This window comes from Lampetra planeri, chromosome 48, assembly GCF_965212315.1.
Source record: "Lampetra planeri chromosome 48, kcLamPlan1.2.h2, whole genome shotgun sequence".
Taxonomy (NCBI): domain Eukaryota; kingdom Metazoa; phylum Chordata; class Hyperoartia; order Petromyzontiformes; family Petromyzontidae; genus Lampetra; species Lampetra planeri.
This window is the reverse complement of record NC_136154.1, coordinates 5,349,147-5,371,303: the sequence shown is the minus strand read 5'-3', so window position 1 is coordinate 5,371,303 and position 22,157 is coordinate 5,349,147. Positions and strand designations below refer to the sequence as shown.

General features: G+C 48.5%; 1 protein-coding gene across 1 annotated transcript in view; it reads left to right on the top strand.

The window, feature by feature from the left end:
* The first annotated feature begins 5,206 nt into the window (after window positions 1–5,206).
* LOC144733726 (receptor-type tyrosine-protein phosphatase beta-like) overlaps window positions 5,207–22,157 on the top strand; it is a 97,449-nt gene continuing 80,498 nt past the window's right edge. Inside the window, exon 1 of the mRNA XM_078615750.1 lies at window positions 5,207–5,279. Within this exon, the coding sequence (XP_078471876.1) occupies window positions 5,207–5,279 (73 nt within the window). The remainder of the gene's footprint in view (window positions 5,280–22,157) is intronic.

Here is a 22,157-nt window from a genome sequence, read left to right as displayed (position 1 = left end):
AGTCCCCTCCTCGCTTTGAGGATGCGTATCGGTACCCGAATCCGCGTGAGCAACGAGCTGTTCCTCAACGGGTAGCGGCGCGGCGTGAGCCAGCACCGTTCCCTGTGCAATCACGGCCGGCCGCGACGCCGTATTCAGGACCATAACGAATGGCTCACTGTCCCCCCTCACCATGGTCTGAGCTACCGCCAAACCGAGGCCCCCTTGTGCCCTATTAGACGGCCCCAACAGAACTCCCTGTGCCCCCGCATCCACCCCGAGGGGTTTCCTCAACCGAAGGGGTACCAACATTTGCGATCCCGGGGGCACCCGTACAGTCCGAGTCGCCAACGCCTGCACCGTCGCACAAACCGTGCGTATCTTAGTAGGACTCGTCAAAAACGCAACCCGCCGACCCGATGGAAGCTCGATGCAGGCCTGATCTATGAGAATTTTGATGGGCATTTTAGACAGAAAGTCCGTGCCTAGCAAACAAGGAACGGCCAGCGATGATGATACAAAAATAGGACCCGCCAATTTGATATCGCCAATACAAATGGACGCCCGAATCTGGCCGATGATTCCCAAGGAACCCCCATTCGCCGCGTAAAATGGCACGTCTACTGGCAGAAGGGGTCGACATTGGGCGGGAAGAATGTTATAAATAAGGTCCGAAATGATAGTGGCCGACGCACCCGTATCCACAAGCACCCGGACCTCAACCCCGTCAATAAAGCCCGTTACCACGGACGACCCGGCCGACGAAGCCACCATCCTGTGGGCCAATTCGGACCATTGAACTGCATTCGGGCCGTGTACGAACCCCCCTCGCCGGACCGAACCCCCGGTGCCCATACGCGGGTCCCCCACCGCCCAGCGGCGACCCGAACGTGCCCCGTACGTGGACCGAGCGTGTGAGGTGCCGCGACTTGCCGGGTTTAGCTGGGACGGCTTGTGGCCCTGGTCCTCGTCCGGACGTGGTCCCCCGGTGCGCTGACGCCGAGCCCGGCACCCGGACGCGACGTGACCCCGAAGCCCGCAGTTGTAGCAGACGACGAGGGACGTCGTAGGTTTCGGTTGCTCCAGCTTGCGGGATGAGCGTGTGGGCGAACGACCCCCCGTCCGCCACTCCCCTGGTCTCGATACGGTGAAAGCCTCCTCCCGAGCCGCAGCAGGCTGAGGCTCGGCGACCGTGGCGGCCAGTGCCCCGTTCTCCGCCGATGCACAGATGACCGTCGGCTTTCGCTTGAGGACTTCGTAGGCGTGAATGCTCGTGGCGATCGCCAGGGAACAAATGTCCATCTCGTCTGCCACATTAATGGGGACTCCCAAGTTGTGAGCCAACGCCAGCAGCTGCTCCGTCACCATGGCGTCCTTCCCCTCCTTGTCCATGCGGGGAAAAGTTGCGTCCGCCAGGGCGAGCAGCGCCGTACGATAGGCGAGCGTTGTTTCTCCAACCACCTTTCGCCGATCGTAGAACTGGTGGCGACAGGTGGAGGGCGGCCCGAACACCTTTGCCATCAGGTGTAGTGCGGCCTGGAGCGTTGAGCGGGACGACCTTGCAGCAGATGTGAAGGCTGCAAGCGCGTCGTCGTCGAGCATCGCTGGCAACGCACGCAGGGCAGTGGTGTCGGACCACCCCGACATTTCCTGATGTGCGAGGAACCTTCGTTGGAAGGCTCCCCAGTCGCCCCCATCCGCCTTGAACGCCGACAGCGCGGGCAATCTTTGCTGGAGGACCCGATCGTCGTCGACTTCGGAGAGATTTTCCCGCGCCCCGCTGTGGTTGTGGAAAATGTCGGCTCCGTCTGCAGGCGCGAAATGGAGAGCTCCGGCGCGCGCTGATGACGCAGGCTGCGCTGAGTGGAGGTCTCCGGCCACGTGGTGTCCGTGCTTCCCGCCAATCGATGGCGGACCCTCAAAAACGGCGCCAACTTCAAAACTTTTGGCGCGAAGCGCCTTTTGGCGGGATCCCTCCAGCCTCGCTTTCTCCTCCAACCCCGCAGCCGTTTTTTCGCTCGCTGGAACGGAGATTTCCGCCAAGATAGCGGCGGCGGCGAGTAGCAACTCCGCCAAACGGGAGTGTGCGTCCTGTAGGCTGGTGTCGGAGGCGAGCGGAGCGTCGGCCATCACCGCGAAGTGCTGCATCGGCGGCAACTCCTCGTCCTCTCCTCCCGAGGTTGGTGTCCCCGGTACGCCGTCGTCTTCCCGACCTCGCTCGTGGGTACGGGTAGTCTTCCTAGTGTCCATTCTTCTTGAAGACAGGTTTACTTCTGACGCCAGTTGTAATGTAGTAACTCGGCGGGAGACGACTTCACGGGTAGCACACTCCTTTATTGAATCAACTATATTTACACGGGTGACCAACACCCACTTAGCTACACGGGTGACCAACACCCACTTAGCTACACGGGTGACCAACACCCACTTAGCAACTCGGGTGACCAACACCCACTGGGTTACTCGGGTGACTAACACCCACTTAGCTACTCGGGCGACCAACGCCCACTTAGCTACTCGGGTGACCAACACCCACTGGGTTACTCGGGTGACCAACACCCACTCAGTTACTCGGGTGGCTAACACCAGCCCAACCCTACACAGTTCTCCGGGCTACACCGACACGGGCTCTCACGCCCCGTAGCCTCTCGGAACACACCCAGCCGGGGTGTCCGTCTCGACCCTGGGTCCCACAGTCCCGACCCACATGGGCGTCGGACCACGGGTCCCACAGTCTCGCCTTCGAGCCACACAGGGCCCCGGTCCCGATAAGGACGGCGGGACTAGGGGTCTCGGGCCCTACTCCTTCCACTCCGTCTTCAATCTTCAACTGGTTAAAACCACCACGAGTGCTCTCGCGCGTCACCCTTTATACCCCTCCTGCGGACGTCGCTGAGAGCACCTATCCCATTCGACCAATCACCGGGCGCTGGCTACGATCCTCTTTTCCCCACCTCGTGTCAGCGCGCCTCAACACCCACGCCGCGCCGCCCGTCATCCCTCACTCCCGGCGCGCGCGTCCACACCACGCCCACATCGCGTGCCCAACCCCGCACCCCGTGATCCATCACTGTCGGCGCACGTCAACACCACCACTACATCACCCCCTACCACATAGCTCGCAGCCGACCCGGCTGCTATAAAAATAACAACACTCCCTTATCCCCCATGTGTGCCCCGTAACACAACAACAACCATAACCACACAACACAACACGAACACCGCAGTCCGCAAAGATCAGCAAATGCCACTACAACAACAAGAACAATATGTACAATCCGGCGAGTGACAACAATAAATGTGTATGCGGAAAAAAATGTGTTTCTTCGACTCGTGCAGCGTCCCCTTCCTTCCGAGCGTCCCTTGAACGGGACATTTCCCCGGGAGAGGGGGAACACGGCGGCGAGCTCAGGTTCGAAAAAGAGAGAGAGAAATTTTTTTTTTTTCACAAAAAGTGTCGTGTCCTAGCCCGAGTCCGCCTAGCCGGTCCGTCGTACGGCACCAGACGTGGTTGACCCCCCGGTGGTGCCGGCAGTTCAGGAAGGCATGGGCCAGGCATCGGGGATCCGCGCATGCCGCGGGGTTCCGGCTCCCGTCGGTCAACAGCCGTCAAGCCCGAGACACCTGGGGGTGGGTCAGGTGGAGACACGTGAGGATCAGCCTGCGACACATCCCCCCCCGAGTCGACGGTCACGTCACACGCCCGGTCGCTACGGCACAAAGCGGGGTCACGCGGTGCCGCGTAGGGTTTCAGTCGGGAGGGGTGCACGTACCAACGGCGTTTTTCCCATTTAATCAGTACACTCTGGGGTCGTGCAAGGAGGTGTTAAGATGTTCAAACACCGAAGAGACACACCAATTACAAGGGATCATCAAGTCTGCATTAGCCACACATCGCGCGTGTGGTAAAACATGCAAGTGGATGTGCTTTGATAATTAAAGCATGTTTTCCTTTTGGCGAGACACGGCCATATTGGAGGCTGTAGCTCTGGTGTAAGCCAATCATTGTCAAGGATAAGGCATACATTACTATCAGTATTACCAAACCAGTATTTGTTAACATGTTTTACCACAAGCATGATCGGTGGGGAATGCAGACTTGAGTGTCTTGGTGTCTTTTTGGTGTATGGACATGTTAACTTCCTGCTTGCATTATTGCTGGAAAGGTTAAAGCCAATGGTATGCTTACAATCATGATCAGTTTGACTTGTAGGCTTTCGCGACCAATGTTATTCATTATAAAGGTTGCTATGAGTTAGATCGCGTAAGTATAAGTGTGTTGTTGACCCGCCACCATCCAACACAGCCAATTAGTATGGTTTGCCAGAATTGTAGCAAAATCGTCCGATGATGCTGCTGGATGTAGTTTCCAGGGTAACGTCACAGTACTCCAATTGTAAATGCTTTAAATTTACTCTCCAACACACCAATGGGCTGAAGTAGTCACGAATTGGCACGTTTTATTTACGTTACAACCCCTTACTAATTGGCTGCATCGACTGGTGGCGGGTTAACGACACATTTATACTTACGCGATCTAACCCAAAACAAACCCCTCCATTTCGTACAATAATGATGTCTACAACTTGTGTAACAATCTCCATTCCGGTCCTTCATTTTTCTGTTGTCTGTCGGTGACATCTCGGAGAAAACAGCAAAATCATCATCACGTGCTATGCAAAGTATACAACAAGGAACTCTGCTGCCCATGTTGGCTCGCTTGGAATCTGGAGGCTCATTGATGTGTGACGGTGATTTCCTCACTTGCGGGTTGTGTCCGGATCAATCTGACCATTACTCGCTGCAAAGTATGCCTCCACTTTGTCCACTTAACCCCTCGTCTGGCCAACGAAACGCACCTTTGAGCGAAATCGCTGTCTCACGACATACGTGGTGACATCGGGCTGGCGAGCAAACGGCAACAGGCAAGCTTATACCCATCAATCCGGTACCTGCAGTATATCATTTAAAACAATATATATCACTTTTTACTCCATGTGTTGGCTACACTTAAATTACCCGATGTTTGACAGAAGCAAAATTGGGTGTATGGAGTGAGTCCACATTGCCGAACGTTTTTTTAGCTTTTGTTTAAACAAATATGAGCAGAGAGTAGAAGGTAAAAAAAGAAGGCTGAGTAGTATAAAAGTCCTAGACCGAGGAGAAACGTGCCACAGCCAATTACCAACTGGTCCTTCTTCCCTTCCAGCACCGGAAAAGCGTGGACATGGGCCGCTTGGCCCCGCCGTCCCGGCTTCTGTCTGGATCATCGCAGCTGCTGCTGCTGATGCTGACGCTCGGCACGGTAAGTTCGACACTGCTTGTGGGGCACCGGGGCGAAGGGGCTGGAATATGATTCGTTTCATAGGTTTAAGGCCGAGTTGGGGGGCGTGGGGGGACTGAAACGAGATTTGATTTGGGGAACATAAGGGTCAGCCTCGGATACCATAGTTTGCGTGACAGCTTGAGGATTTGTGGACTCTCGTTGTTCCGACTAACAAATGGGCATCCCTTTTAGTCGTTTGTTGGACGTTGAACTTCTGTCGCATCCGTGGAAGTCAACGAGGTGCTTATACCCAGGCACTATCGGGAGAAGGCGGTACAGCAACAAAGTATGTGGACTAATCTCCATTTGTTCCACACTCCCTACGATTCTACCTGTGGGTCGGTGTCGAGGAGCCGTATACCCTGGCAAGGAGAAGGCAGTATAGCAGCAAAGTATGTGGACTATCTGTTCGTCACTCCCTAACCTTGTACCTGTGAGTGGGCATCGACGAGGTGATTATACTGCTGGCTGTCCCAGCAGAAGGCAGCGCAGCAAGTGTAGTACTCCTAATCTGGTTCCATCTGTACAGTGGGGGGGGGGGGGGGGAGATAGAGCGTTGCCCCCTCGCGTAAGGTGTGGTGGTTTTTTACAGGTGCTACGGTTATCCTCTTACCCCACGTGGATAACGACTCATTATCGTTAATTAGCATCATACTTCTTCCTTCAAAATAATATTCTGAAGCAGAAGATTAGTGCCCTAGACACAGCAGTCACGTTTGCAAATGCGATTTGTAAATATGATTCTTATAAATGTATCGATCGTTTAATTTTAGCGTACAATTTAATTGAGCGACTGTGTGTTGTCTGGGTGTGGTCTGGGACTGTTTTTGCTGTGGTTTTACTGCCTTACCAAGCTGGGAAATGGATGCACTAAAGCAATTTGAACTTAAATATTTTTATTTCATTTAGGGGCGCTGTGGTACAATAAAATCAGACTGCGACGGAATCACTGATCTTTCTGATATTAGCCAATCAAATGAAGGGGGAGTGTGTCACATAATCACTCTCCAGAACCAATGAATTAGATTCTTTATAGGCATCCACTGCTAGATGAATGCCTCAACTCCCCGAACCGCCCCCCTCTAAGACTCCATCGGCATCATCAGCCAGGGTCTTTTCACTGCTGGATGAATCCCTCACTCCACTAGTCTTCTCCCCCACTCTAATGCGCAATCGGCATCATCAGCCAGGGTTTCTCCACTGCTGGATGAATCCCTCACTCATCAGCCAGGGTCTTTTCAATCATGAATAAAATTCCTCAATCCGTTAGCCTTCTCCACCTCCCCCCCTCTAATGCACCATCGGCGTGGCACTCGTCGATGAAAGAGCACGCTCTATGCCGCTCAGCCAGCGAGCCGAGTTCCACCATCGGGGCCGCCTCCTCGTCCATGGAGAGCACCCCGTGTATAGGACCGGCGCAGCAGACTGCTGCAGGTCTCCCACCCAGTAACCCAGCTCTGTTTTGACTCAATTGTCACTCCAACCATCAAACTGTCACTGTCAACGGCATCCATCACACGCAACACACCCCTATACTTTCTCAAACAATGTAACCTGTTCGTTTGATATTATCTCCACCTGTCACCTGGAGCTTAAACATAATTCTTAGAAATGCATCTAAAGTGCCAGAAAACGACTAATATTTATATTGTTTATTAGGTCGGGTGTTAAAACGGCTTGTGCATCAGATCTTATTTATTCATGATGTACTTACGAAAAAATCCGCAGATTACCTGCTGGATATCCTCTCTGTTTCAAAGTACAAATTTGACCTAAGGTCTTCGCTCATTTACCAGCTTCACATTCCCTATTGCCGTACAAATACTGGAGGAAGGGCCTTTGCTTTTGATGCCCCCAGGGTCTGGAATGCTATTGCCAATAAACTGCAACTTGAATCACTACCTATGAGATATTCACTCAAAACTGCTCTAGAGGAGTTGTACATCCCTTGCTGCCACTGCAATTTAGTGGCCTAAAATACAATGTTTCGCTCCGGATGATCACTGCAAAGTATGATCTGTGTTTTGATTTAGTGTGCTGATCTTAAAGGTGCATTGAAAAATGTTGATACTCCGACTGATGCTCCTGCTGTTGTGGAGTGACTCAAGCAGCCAGCTATGGCTGCAGAGTTTGGTAGTACATGTCGTTGACGTCGTTTATTGTGAAAATTCGGTCACAGTTCCTATGACCACTGTTTCATTGCTTTTATGGCTTTATTTTGGTGATTTTCGAAAAGTTTTTTGGTTTGGCCATATTTGTTTGTTGTAGTACAGAGTTAGACTGATGGCCTTAATCTAAGTTGTCTTGTGGTTGTTGTTGTTTGACTTGCATCCCACTGGGATTTTTGCACACAGTGTTGGTGTACGGTGCTTTTTCTGCAATAGTTTGCTGTCTTTTCTTGGATTTTCTGTTTGCACATAGTCTCTTTAAGATGTTTTCTTGTTCATGTTTTTTGTTTGTTGCGGTTGCACCCGATTCAAGAGCCGAATGGCTCACAGGGCTATACCTAATAAATGAACTTGAACTTGAAAACCAATCCTGCTTCCATTACCGCCACATCTTCTCCATCACTCACCTTTGAGCCACAGCATCCACAGGCAATGCAGAGCGGCGTCTTGTGGGGACCAGGGGGAGCGGGCTGGGGCCGAGTATCCAGCCTCAGCAAACACTACCAAGCTGAGGCGTGTACACAATTAACATGGAGCCGTAGGCATTCGCGACCAATATTATCCACAATGAAGGGTTTTGCGTTAGATCGCATAAATATAAATGTCACCTTAAACCCGCCATTGTATGTTGATGAACTTTGAGCAGCCGATAATAGGTACTGCATATTCTCTGCATGGTCTTAGATTAATATAATGTACATACATTATGTATGTCGATTAACTGTGAATAACCCAAACCAATAATAGGTACAGTAAATTAACTGATTAACATGCTCCATTGTAACTTTTGCACCCGCTAAGCCCACAGTGGTGACATCACCTCCACTGATATATTTTAGACAGGTGAAACGTAGTCCAGGTAGTCCTCTACTTACGATGGAGATGCGTTACGACCGCCCCATCGTAAGTCAAAAATATCGTAAGTCGGACCATTGCAACTCGGGGACTATCTGTACTTGAATTGTAAATGTCGGTTTACACAACACACCGGTATTCTGAACTTGTAACTAATTGGCACGTTTTGTTGACGTGACAAACCTTACTGACTCTTTCAGGTGGTGGCGGGTTTAGCGACGCATTTATATTTATGCGATCTCACCCAAAAACATTTCTTAAGGTTGTACACAATTGTTTGGCATGTGTCATGATGGGTACTACAAGATCCGATTATGTCCATCCAGTGTTTGCTGAGTTCTATTGTCTTCTGGTTGCTGAACGAATATATTATAAAGTGACACTCACTGCACACAAAGTGCTTGCCACAAATGAACCACAATACCTTGCTAATCTCAAGGATCATAAACCATCGCACGACCTCCGGTCATCTTCGTTGCGGCTATTGGCTAGCCATCGGACAAAGACGGTTAGCACATCACATGCTTTTAGATGCGCTTCTAAGGCCGTCTGGAACGTTCTTCCTTACGATATTAGAAAGCCACTAGAGAAATGCACTTTTGAATCTCGATTGAAAACGTATTTCTTTAGAACTAATGGTAGGTTTTTACCCTTTTAACTGGTACAAAACTGACACCTTTATTCAAGGCATCATGTTTGCAATGACCACAACACAAGTAGTCAATAAAGCAAACAAAAAGAAGCAACTCTGATAAGGATAATAATATGCACTGTCATTGAAGTTGATTGGCCCACACCCGAGACGGCTTTCTTTAGAGCCTAGTCCCCATTGGTGTAGGGCCAGATGACACCAGAAGGCCCTACACCAATGGGGACTAGGCTCTAAAGAAAGCCGTCTCGGGTGTGGGCCAATCAACTTCAATGACAGTGCATATTATTATCCTTATCAGAGTTGCTTCTTTTTGTTTGCTTTATTGACTACTTGTGTTGTGGTCATTGCAAACATGATGCCTTGAATAAAGGTGTCAGTTTTGTACCAGTTAAAAGGGTAAAAACCTACCATTATATTTTGCCACTGGTAAAAGAGATCTCATAGTGTAAATTCTTTAGAACTGTTTTTTTCTGTAGTTTGTTGTCCTCTCGCACCTCCGATTAACACGGTTGGCTATGTACGGTGTGAAAGAAGTTCATCATACATACAAGACTGCCAGCTGAAAATTGAGTGCTGGCCTCCCAGCTGAATTCATTGGAGTGAATGTGCTGTGCAGAAATGGAATCGGTGGACTGTGTGTGTCAGAATTGTGTAGGGCCAAAGGCGGGAGTAAAGTTGTGACTTTAAGCCTTATGCATGTGTAGTGGTGATACGCGCTGGGTGTATACGTCGTGTGCCAGCGCGTATGTACGGGTGTGTGTGTGGTGACGCGCGCTGACGGGGAGGAGCAGGCGTCAGTGCGCGGGTGGGGGTAGTGCTGCTGATTGGCTGTGTGCCGGTGACGCGCCCAGAGGGAGTGATCGGGTAGCAGCGCGGTGTGATTGGTCGGGGAGTGGAAACACGCGCTGAGCGGAACCGGATCGTAGAGATAGCGCGTGGGGATTGGGTAACTGAGGAGCGGTGCCGACGTTGAGGTCCGCATCCGCTCCGTCTCCCGGGAAGAAGAGGTATATAAGGTGATGCACAGAGGAGCAGGGGGCAGAAGTGGAACCATCTAAGAATGAAGACGAAGGTGCAGAGATAGAGCCCGGAGAGGAGAGTAATGGAGAGTAGAGGAGAGTAAGGTATAAGTGTGTAGCCAGAGAGAGAGAACGGTCTACACGAGCTGAGTACTGTATAGTGTGTAGCCAGAGAGAGAGAACGGTCTACACGAGCTGAGTAATGTATAGTGTGTAGCCAGAGAGAGAGAACGGTCTACACGAGCTGAGTAATGTATAGTGTGTAGCCAGAGAGAGAGAACGGTCTACACGAGCTGAGTGATGTATAGTGTGTAGCCAGAGAGAGAGAAAGGTCTACACGAGCCGAGTATGCATACGGTGTAGCCAGAGAGAGAGAAAGGTCTACACGAGCCGAGTATGCATACGGTGTAGCCAGAGAGAGAGATGCAAAGTCTACACGAGGCGAGTGGAGAGTGTAGCAGAGGCGCAGAGTCTACACGAGACGAGAGAAGAGTGTAGCCGAGGCGCGGAGTCTACACGAGGCACAGGGAGCCAGCAGCACAGAATCTAAGAGAGTCAAGAGAAGCGTAGGGTGGAGAGAAGAGGTCACGAGTTGTACCGTTGTATGGTGACCGCATTGTGAAGAAGAGAGGCCACGCGTTGTATCGTTACAAGTCAAGATTTAATAAAAGAAGTGTGTTCCCGTCAAGGAGTTTCCTGCCGTCATTTTCCAATACTTCACATGTGGCTTTTTGTTTGTTTTTCTCTGCGGTGTGTGTTTGTCTTCATTTGCACTCACTGAAGCTTTTCACAAAATCAAGTTAAAGGAATAGACTAAATCGCGGCTATGATAACATCTAACGTTAGCGTAACATAAACATCGATGTTTACATAAACATCGCACATTGAAACAGTAGTTTTATATATTTGAACTGTAATGTAATCTTACCTATAAACGTAATTTGTGTCTGTCTGTCTGTGCACACGCCTTGCAACGCTTTTAACTGAAAAACTGTCGGGTTGACGTTTTAACAAAGTACACAGATATAACGCACAAAGCCCTCGGACGAAAAAGCGCTCTTTATTTTTCCCCCTCCATGAAATGTAAACTAATTAAATCACACTTTATAATATTCTTAGGTTTTTTCGGTAAAGTCACGTAGGTAAAAAATTAAAATGAATAAAAGTGAAATAAAAATAAAATAAAAATCACGATGTTTCGGAGGCAACACAAGCCTCCGTCTTGAGGTGGAACCGTCACAGCATGATAGCTGTATCAAGTAAGAGAAATTACAAGAAAACAGTCCTTGTATATATACTGGTTGAGGGTGGGAGGAGCCAAGGTAGGCCCTGAATATTATTATTGTAAGGTTCGGTGCGGCTGAAGCACGCTGTTAGGAATGAGCCTTTGTTGTGTAGACTGGTTGGACTGGGAGGTTCTAAGAGTTGTTAAGGTGTGGCTGATGTAAAGGTGCGGCTGCTGTGAATGGGACTGAGCCTTTGTTATGTAGATGAAACAGCCCTTTTGCTACGTTGCTGGGATTAATTCTAGATATGTGTGGTAAAACTTAAAGTAGGAAAACCAGTGTGTGAAAAAAAAGAAGAAACTATACGGTAACTGAAGAATAGTGCCTGTCAAATAAGATTGTCCATATATGTGTAGTTAAATATTTTTTTCATGGTTAGTAACATCTTTCCAATGATTACTAAGTTTGTACCCATCATCACGGTTGAAATTATGTCTGTGTTTGTATATTTGGATGGCTTCGTGTACAAACCTTTGATGGTAGCCAGGAGGTTTGCAGAGCACCTTGGTCTCGGAAAAGACAATTTCATGAGAGCCCACAGCATTGTAGCAATGATCGGCAATGGCGGAAGAATCAGTTTTGCCGTGTTTCAGATCTGACTTGTGCTCGCGGACACGATCAGAGATATGACGTTTCGTTTCTCCAATGTAGAAATCACCACAACTGCAACTCGGTTTGTAAACTCCAGGGTATTGTAAGTCAGGAATTACATATTTCACAGATGGAATTAGATCACGGATTTTATGTACTGTATTGAATCGGACTTGGATCTTATGTTTGTTTAAAATTTTGGAGATCTTTTTGGTCACGCCTGCTATGTATGGCAACATGATAGTTTTAATTGGAGTTTCAAGTGGCTATTTCTGTGTGGTGGGAGAAACAGCTTGGCGGATGGTGCGTTCAGAGTATCCGTTCATCCTGAGGGTCCGATGTACATGTCTTAATTCACTGGTCAGGTGGTGTTGGTCAGAAATGCCATGAGCTCTGTGGTATAGCGTTTTATGAGAGAATTATTTTGAGATGGGTGGTGGTGGAATCAGGTTTCAAGTAGGAATCTGTGTGGGTGGCTTTCCTGTAGACAGAATGTCCCAAGGATCCGTCAGGTCTCCTCTCAAACAGAATATCTAAGAATAGTAGTTTACCATCTTTCTCCACTTCCATGGTGAATCTGATGGATGGGTGTCTGGAATTGATGTCGTCCAAGAAGTGGTTCAATGCTGGGAGGCCATGTGGCCAAATGACAAAAGTGTCATCCACATACCTCTTCCACAGGGAAGGACGCAGGGTGGATGTCTGAATGACGTCTGATTCAAACTTTTCCATGAACATGTTGGCTATCACTGGTGACAAGGGGGAGCCCATAGGGGTACCCTCATTATGTTTGTAGAAGGTGCCATTCCAGGTAAAATATGTGTTGGTGAGGCAATGCCTAACCAGCGCAGGTACATCCGAATTCAATCCATGTTGGACCAAGTCCTCAATTATTGTTAGGGTGTCAGGTACTGGGACTTTGGTAAACAGAGATACTACATCAAAACTGACGAGGATATCATCAGGAGATAGTACCATGTCCTTGACCATAGAGACTAATTGGGTTGAGTTGAGTACTGCCGAAGAGGTCTTGCCTGTGAAGGGAAGCAGAGTATTTGATAGAAACCGGGCTAGTTTGTAGGTGGCAGAGTTGATCGTCGACACGATGGGTCGTAGCGGGGTGCCTTCTTTATGGATCTTGGGAAGACCATAGAGTCTGGGAGGTCTTGCCGCCGATGGTTTTAGAGAGGGACGTTTGGTTGGTTCGATTAGGGAAGTCAAACTCGTGATGATTTTGTTAGTTTTTGTCGTTAGGCTGTTAGTAGGATCGTTTTTAATTTTGGAGTAACTCCCATCATTAAGTAGGTCCAGGATTTTGTTGTTGTATGAATCTGTATCCATGATAACTGTGGCATTGCCCTTGTCTGCCGAGAGGATGACTATATCATCTCTCTTTTTTAGGTCCGCGAGTTCTGAGCGTTCGTTTTTGCTAATGTTACAAGTGGGTTTCTTAGCATTCTTAAGAATAGTGGCTATTTCAGATCTTGCTACATCCGCATGGATGTGTCCTATGCTTCTGAGGGCTACATCAATCTGAGAAATCACATCCTCTACTGGTATATATTTAGGGGTGACAGCGAAATTTAGTCCTTTGGCCAGTACCGTTTTCAGATTGTCAGAAATTAGGATGTTACTCTGATTAATAACGGTCTTGTTGACATCCAGCTTTGTGATGTGTGGCTCTGGTTTCTTCTTAGATAGGAGGTTGAATTTAGAAATCAAGTTAGCTTTGCATTTGGCTGACATTGAGTCAGCAGAAGCAGAAGTCATGTTGTCAACGTGGTTCCAATCGGAAGGGGACATTTTTTAATCCTTTATATTAAGTTCACTTGCTTGCTTGCTTGCGCAATTGCTTGCTTGCACGCTTACGACCGTGCAAACCTTTCGGTCGTTTTTTAACCCACTTCCTGTGATCCAATCGAGCTGACATTTTGCACACAGACTCGTTGTGCGTGACAATGTATTTTCGTGAAAAAAAATTCCCAAAATTTTACACTTTTTAGGAAAAAATAAATTATATTTAATTACCAATTGCTTAATGGTGGCAGGCATTCATCTGACCCATAGGTGGCAGCCATCTCAAGCCAGAGGACGAGAGGACTCTAGCCGCCACGCATATAAAGGTTTTATAGTGAAAAACTTTGTTTTTACGGGTTAATTTTTTTGTGTTAACATTAAATGTGTTTGTAAGAGAGTCTTGTCTAAATTATTCTCTCCGAGATTAGTGATAGGCAAGCTTTAAATAAAATCTGTTTAGAGTTCGGTGAGGACACAGCAGCAGATGTGAGTGTGAAAGCGATGGGTAATTACCTTGTTATCTCGGCATCTCTTGAGGAAGGCCAGCGTCTCGAGAAGCTGTGACTTCTTGTCTCATTGTATGTTAAAAACTCTAACAGATAGGTGGAATTCCTCCCCGTAGAGGGTATTAATTCTAGATTTTTTTTTAAATATTATTACGCTGATCCCAAAGCACGCATCTGCGCATGCGCGGAAACGCTAACTCGCGGTTGCCCCTAGCAACGCACACGAGTTCGCTCAGCGGCGACGGGAGCGAGGTTCTCCTTCGCGTAAAAAATGCGAATAAATAAATAGCATTTAAAAATATATTTTTTAAACACTCTTTAATGAAATGTACCGTACGAGTAATGGCAGAACTCCACGACTCCAGGAAGTGGCCCCGAAGCTTGCCATAACGTAAGGGACTGTGGTGATTTACAGCCAACATGAGTTGAGAGTGGACAATTACCGTATTTTCCCGCATATAGCCCGCATAGATCCCGCATAAATAGCGTTGGGTGTCAAACAAATTTCAGATAGCCCGCACCTCCATATACCCCGCATGCATTAATATCTTTAACGTCATTACCGCAGATTAATTCCATCATATTAATACGAAGTTTACATTTGTAATGCATTCCACTATCAATTGTTAACATTAAAATCATAACGTGCACAAAGAAAACAACTAACCGGAAACGAGTGAACTTAAAACAGTAAATAAGTAACAAAAGTAAATATCCAATAAATAAGTAACACATAACTGGTAGATAAGTAAGTAGAGTTTTAGTACTGGTAGATTGCGCACTGCGCAGACAATAGCGGCACTACGGTAACGCCCTTGCCTCGCCCCCCCCTCTCTCCCCCCCAGCTCTCCAGTCGCCAGTAAACAAAGTACGCCCACTTCAAACATTGTCGTTTTATTGTACAAACAATTCGAATAATTTAGAACGTGATAACATGTGCAATATTAGTGTGAGTGGTTTATTCAGCAGTGCTTTAGTCAAAGGTAAGTGTTGCTTAGTGGATAGTCCTACCATGAAAAAAATTAACGAGTTATGACATCTTCTTGGTTCTTTCGGTAAAGTCACGTAGAAGGGAAGTAATAAAATAATAAAAATAAAACATAATAAAACAATTCTCACGACGTTTCGGCCACAACGCAAGCAGCCGTCCTCAGGTGAAAACCAGGTCTGTCGAGGCGACAGCTTCGAGGCGACAGACGCTGTCGCCTCGACAGACCTGGTTTTCACCTGAGGACGGCTGCTTGCGTTGTGGCCGAAACGTTGTGAGAATTGTTTTATTATGGTTTATTTTTATTATTTTATTACTTCCCTTCTACGTGACTTTACCGAAAGAACCAAGAAGATGAATCCCTGCAGTCACGAAAGCTTTAAATCGAAATTTGAGTTATGACATGTCACACGTGTAAAATATTTTTGGGATAGCCCGCACCTCCATATACTCCGCAGGGTCTTGTTTTGTTTGTAAAAAGTGGTATACCCCGCGGATTATATGCGGGAAAATACGGTAGACCCAAGCCGAAACATAACATATGAAGACGAAACATACGTATACCAAGTTTGCAGTCGATACGACATTGGGAAGTGGGTTAAAATTTAGTTACAAGATTTGAGGATACGACAACAACAGAGTGAGTTTATAAAAGCGTGTAAAATAATGTTTTAAAATACATGTTTTTTTAATGATAGAATAGAGTATTGTTATCAGTATGACATAAGTATACCAAGTTTGCAGACGATACCACATTGGGAAGTGGGTAAAAATTGATTTACAAGATTTGAGGATACAACAGACAGTTAAATAAAAGCGTGCAAATAAACAAAAGCGTGTAAATAAAAATGAAAAAAGAGTGTACAGACACAGGAGCACAAAACTTAGGTAAATTCTGAACAGTGTGATGTCCTCTTCCCCCCCCCCAACCCCAATGATTGCAGTTAATCCTGTAGAGTCGGTAGATACTACTGTAGTAGTACCGAATTAGGTGCACACACACGCAGCTTGGAGGCAACACTATTTATTAAACGGTAAGTAATATAACACTGTACATAAGGTGGTAACCACCTTCCTCAACTCACTAACACTCTGGAACACGACACAGACTGGACCAGGCAGGCAACGGCCTGCCTGGCCCAGGACGACGACTCGGGACTTGACGACCGATGATGTCTTCACTTTGGAGTACAGTACAACAGCCGCCTCGCTCTGCGTTCACACCACGCTTATATTTGGTTTTGCGTCGCTGGCTCCGCCCCGGCGTGGCTGGCTCTCTTCAGGCCACGCCTCCCTTCCCAGGACACGCCTCACTTCCCCCACCTCTGGGAGGGTCCGGATCCCTCCACCACGTGACCCCCCAGGCACCCCCTTGGGGCCCCCAGCCTTCGTACGGGCCGACACAGTAGTGACCTTTCTCTGTCACTACATCACCCTCCCCTGTATAAACACACAGCCGTCCCGGGCTGTAACACAACTGTGAAACATCGAAAAGGTGTGCCTCCGAACCAACAACATCAATAAATGACCGGCGACCGATAAGAAATACAATCACGTAATATATACAGAATCGACGAGGGTAAAAGGGATCCGCATAGAAAACGGGGAATTAACAACAATTATACATGAAAACTGGCTAACCCACTTACGCTCCAGCACAGCCCCCCCCCCCCGTTAGAATCACGCATGCAATGACAGTCACCCGTTAGCACCCCCCCCGCCTTTCCGACGTGGCGTCACAACCAGTAGCACGCGTCGGCCATATCGGGGGGGGAATTTCCATGTTACCACCCCACCGCCTTTCCGACGCGGCGTCACAACCAGTAGCACGCATCGGCCATATCGGGGGGATTTTAACCCAGTCTCTCTCCAAGACTCGCATCGCAGCATATAGCTGTACCGACCGAGCTGAGACGACCCAGTCTCTCTCCAAGACTCACATCGCAGCATATAGCTGTACCGACCGAGCTGAGACGACCCAGTCTCTCTCCAAGACTCGCATCGCAGCATATAACTGTACCGACCGAGCTGAGACGACCCATCGTTCACTCATTGCACAACATGCACCCTAACAACTGATGGATACAGTCTCAACGTAACAGGACAACTCCACCTGAACCTTACGAATCTCCAGCCCACTGTTTCAACGCGCCTCGGAGGGTCTCAACCTCCGAGCTGTCAGGTCAAGCTGTCAGCCATAGCATGACAGGACCACACTCCCCGAGCCATGTGAGCGCACAGCCCACAAGGCTAGACAAGCCACAGAGTGTCTCGATCTCCGGGCTGTCAGGTCAAGCCGTCAGACACAGCATGACGGGACCACACTCTCCGGGCCATGTGAGCGCACAGCCCACTAGGCTAGACAAGCCACGGAGTGTCTCGATCTCCGGGCTGTCAGGTCAAGCCGTCAGCCATTGCATGACGGGACCACACTCTCCGAGCCATGTGAGCGCACAGCCCACTAGGCTAGACATACCACGGAGTGTTTCAATCTCCGGGCTGTCAGGTCAAGCCGTCAGACACAGCATGACGGGACCACACTCTCCGAGCCCTGTGAGCGCACAGCCCACTAGGCTAGACATACCACGGAGTGTTTCAATCTCCGGGCTGTCAGGTCAAGCCGTCAGCCATTGCATGACGGGACCACACTCTCAAAGCCATGTGAGCGCACAGCCCACTAGGCTAGACATGCCACGGAGTGTTTCAATCTCCGGGCTGTCAGGTCAAGCCGTCAGCCATTGCATGACGGGACCACAACGTTCATGTTAGACACGCAACACTCACTGGGCCATCCTGGTCAGGACCTGCGCCCCAAGATAGGTGACAGCCAGCAGCACAATTCCAAATCCCTGGCAGCATGTCACCATCGCAATTTAACACCATCACAACACATACAATTTGAATTATGATCCCCCACAGAACTGATCCAATGCCGAACAGGTACGCACAATTTGTGACGATCCCGAATATTCAATGGTCACAACAATACACCTCACATCCCGTATCCGTACACATCATCTCCGAGACTCGCATTGCAGCCTGCAGCTGTACCAACCGAGTGGAGAGAGCAACGCAATTTGACGGCAATTAACGGAAACGCACCCCCGATCCATATAGAACACAAGGAGCATTCCCGCACAAAAGACATCATCTGTGCAACAACGGACAGGAACCAACCAGTGAGTTTGAAACAAACCGAACCTGTCATTTCAAAATCCCCTTCAACATTAACCATGGGACTCAGGGCATTCGAATTTTGAGAGCAAAAAAACTATACACAAACCCCAAGAATCGCCGAATTGATTAATACAGTATATGCAGTATACGAAGTTCGTACAGTAAATCGTTTGGCGCAATGCTCCATCCAGTCCCCACATGGCAACACACACAATCAATACTCCAGACAATCTGTACATAGTAAATAATCACAAGCAAGTACCCAACAGTCCCTACACTGTTAACAATTCCAAGCAAAGCTCCATACGGTCTGTACCTTGGCAACAATGACGATCAAAGTTTCCTACAGTTACACGTGACAATCACGAGCGAAACTCCATACAGTATACACAATAACAATGGCGATTTCGCAACAAAACGATGTAACAACACGAGTCATTATCACGGCAACATACAGGATATCAACGGAGCTCGGGACACTAACAACGAATTAATCATTAACTACACCCAGAAGATACCGATCTCGACGCCGTATTTAACCGTCCGCGAGGAACACAAAACCGGAGAGTCAAACTGAAAAAGTCCCTCCCAGCAGTGTCTCCAACGTCGAAACCCTCTCTTCAATCACGGGCCCCTCTCGCTCTCACCACCGATGCCCTCCCCCGCTCTTCTTACTTCAATGTGGGGAGGGAGGCCCGTAATCACAGGGCTGCAGCGGCGCGCCGCCAGGCCGGCGCAGCACACAAGGCGCAAAAGGCGGGAACGCCAACACGTTGAAATGGCGGGAACCGCCGGCATGGTGCAAATGGCGGGAACGCCGGCGCTGTGAAACTGGCGAGAACGCCGCCGCAGTGAAATGGCAGGAACGCCGGCACCGCCGAAATGGCGCGAACGCCACAGCTCCGTCATCTTGCAATTTCGCCATCACTCACCAACACCCGGCCACTCCCTTGCCACCAGCAGCTGGTCGAGTTGACGAGCGACGTCGCTCCAACTCGCCGTCGATGGCGACCAGCCCGGGCTCGCAGCCTCCTCCCATGCAGGCTGCAGTCGCCCATCCCCCGGGGCACATCACCGGGGCCCCAGACTCCGTGGTCGTCGCAGGGAGAGGCCAGGTGCAACCCACACCGTCCATCCGCACCTCCGGTTGGGTCTTGCACTTCACTGCCAGCTTTTACACCATGGCAGCGAAGGGTACAGCTTCTTCAAATTAATCAGCGAAAGTTCGATGACCACTTCTACACCAAATGTAGTAGTACCGAATTAGGTGCACACACACGCAGCTTGTAGGCAACACTATTTATTAAACGGTAAGTAATATAACACTGTACATAAGGTGGTAACCACCTTCCTCAACTCACTAACACTCTGGAACACGACACAGACTGGACCAGGCAGGCAACGGCCTGCCTGGCCCAGGACGACGACTCGGGACTTGACGACCGATGATGTCTTCACTTTGGAGTACAGTACAACAGCCGCCTCGCTCTGCGTTCACACCACGCTTATATTTGGTTTTGCGTCGCTGGCTCCGCCCCGGCGTGGCTGGCTCTCTTCAGGCCACGCCTCCCTTCCCAGGACACGCCTCACTTCCCCCACCTCTGGGAGGGTCCGGATCCCTCCACCACGTGACCCCCCAGGCACCCCCTTGGGGCCCCCAGCCTTCGTACGGGCCGACACAGTAGTGACCTTTCTCTGTCACTACACTACTATAGAATCAGTAGATACTACTGTAATAAAGGACTGTCAGGCGATGTAAGTCTCCGTTCGTCCTTTATTCGGGTTTTTCACCTCCGCAACCCGCTGGCCTTCTCCTCGGACCAGCGTCGTCTCTCACGCGCCCCGCGCACTCTCTTCCTCCTCAGCTCTTCCACTCGTCCGTTCACCCCGCTGGTCCCGACAAGGGACCAGCGTCTCCTCTCGCGTGCCACGCACGCTCTGCTAGCCACTCCGCCAGCCCCGTGTGTCCCGCACACCCTGCTAGCCACTCCGCTAGCACACTCTGCAGCCACACCGCTGCTCCGTGTGCCCCGCACACTCTGCTAGCCACCCTGCTAGCCCCGTGTGCCCCGCACACTCTGCTGGCCACCCCACTGGCCCCGTGTGCCCCGCACACTCTACTAGCTACCCCGCTAGCCCCATCAGCCACGCGGCTGATGGCGCGGCGGCCACCCAACGTGGTCCCGCCTCTTCACTCCATCGACTGGCCCTGATCTCTTCCGGGCTCCCTCCTATAACCTCTCTCCCACGTGACCCTGACTCCTCCCTTCCGGATCATCACATCCGGCCTTCCCATTTACGCTCGCATTACACTACTGTAGAGTTAGTAGATACTAATATAGTCAGTAGATACCACTGTAGAGCTAGTAGATATTACTATAGAATCAGTAGATACTACTGTAGAGTTAGTAGATACTACTATAGAGTCAGTAGATACTACTGTAGAGTAAGTAGATACTGCTATAGAGGTTGTAGATACTACTGTAGAGTTAGTAGATATTACTATAGAGTCAGTAGATACTACTGTTGAGTTTGTAGATACTGCTATAGAGGCTGTAGATATTACTGTAGAGTTAGTAGATATTTCAATAGAGTCGGTAGATACTATTATAGGCTCGGTAGAAACTACTACAGTTAGTACATACTATTGTAGAGTCACTAAATACTACTACAGACGATAGAGTTGGTACATACTACTGTGGAGTCGATAGATATGACTATAGAGTAAGTAGTTACTACTGTAGAGTCAGTAGAAACTACTTCAGTCAGTACATACTATTGTAGAGTCACTAGATACTATTACAGACGATAGAGTCGGTACATACTACTGTGGAGTCGATAGATGCGACTATAGAGTCAGTAGTTACTACTGTAGAGTCGGTAGATACTACTATAGAGTCAATATATACTACTGTAGAGTCGGTAGATACTACTACAGTCAGTAGAGGCTACTGTAGACTCAGTTGATACTATAGAGTAAATAGAAACTACTGTAGAGTCGGTATATACTACTTCAGTAAATATATACTACTATAGACTCAGTAGCTACAACTGTATAGTCAATAGATACTACGACAGTCAGTAGATGCGACTATAGAGTCAGTAGCTACTGCTATAGAGTCAGCAGATACCACTATATAATTAGTAGTTACTACTATAATCAGTAGACACTACTCTAGAGTACTAATATAGTCATTAGATACTACTGTAGAGTCAGTAGATACTACTATAGAGTCGGTAGATACTACTATAGAGTCGGTAGATGCTACTATCGAGTCGGTATATGCTACTAGAGAGTCGGTGAATACTAATATAGTGTCAGCAGATACTATTATAGAGTTAGCAGTTACTACTATAGTCAGTGGATACTACTATACATTCAGTATATACTACTATAGAGTCGGTAGATACTACTGTAGAATCAGTAGATACTACTATAGAGTCAGTAGATACTACTGTAGAGTTAGTAGATACTTCTATAGAGGCTGTAGATACTACTGTAGAGTTAGTAGATACTACTATAGAGTCAGTAGATACTACTGTTGAGTTTGTAGATACTGCTATAGAGGCTGTAGATAGTACTGTAGAGTTAGTAGATATTTCAATACAGTCGGTAGATACTATTATAGGCTCGGTTGAAACTACTACAGTTAGTACATACTATTGCAGAGTCACTAAATACTACTACAGACGATAGAGTCGGTACATACTACTGTGGAGTCGATAGATTCGACTATAGAGTCAGTAGTTACTACTGTAAAGTCGGTAGATACTACTATAGAGTCAATATATACTACTGTAGAGTCGGTAGAT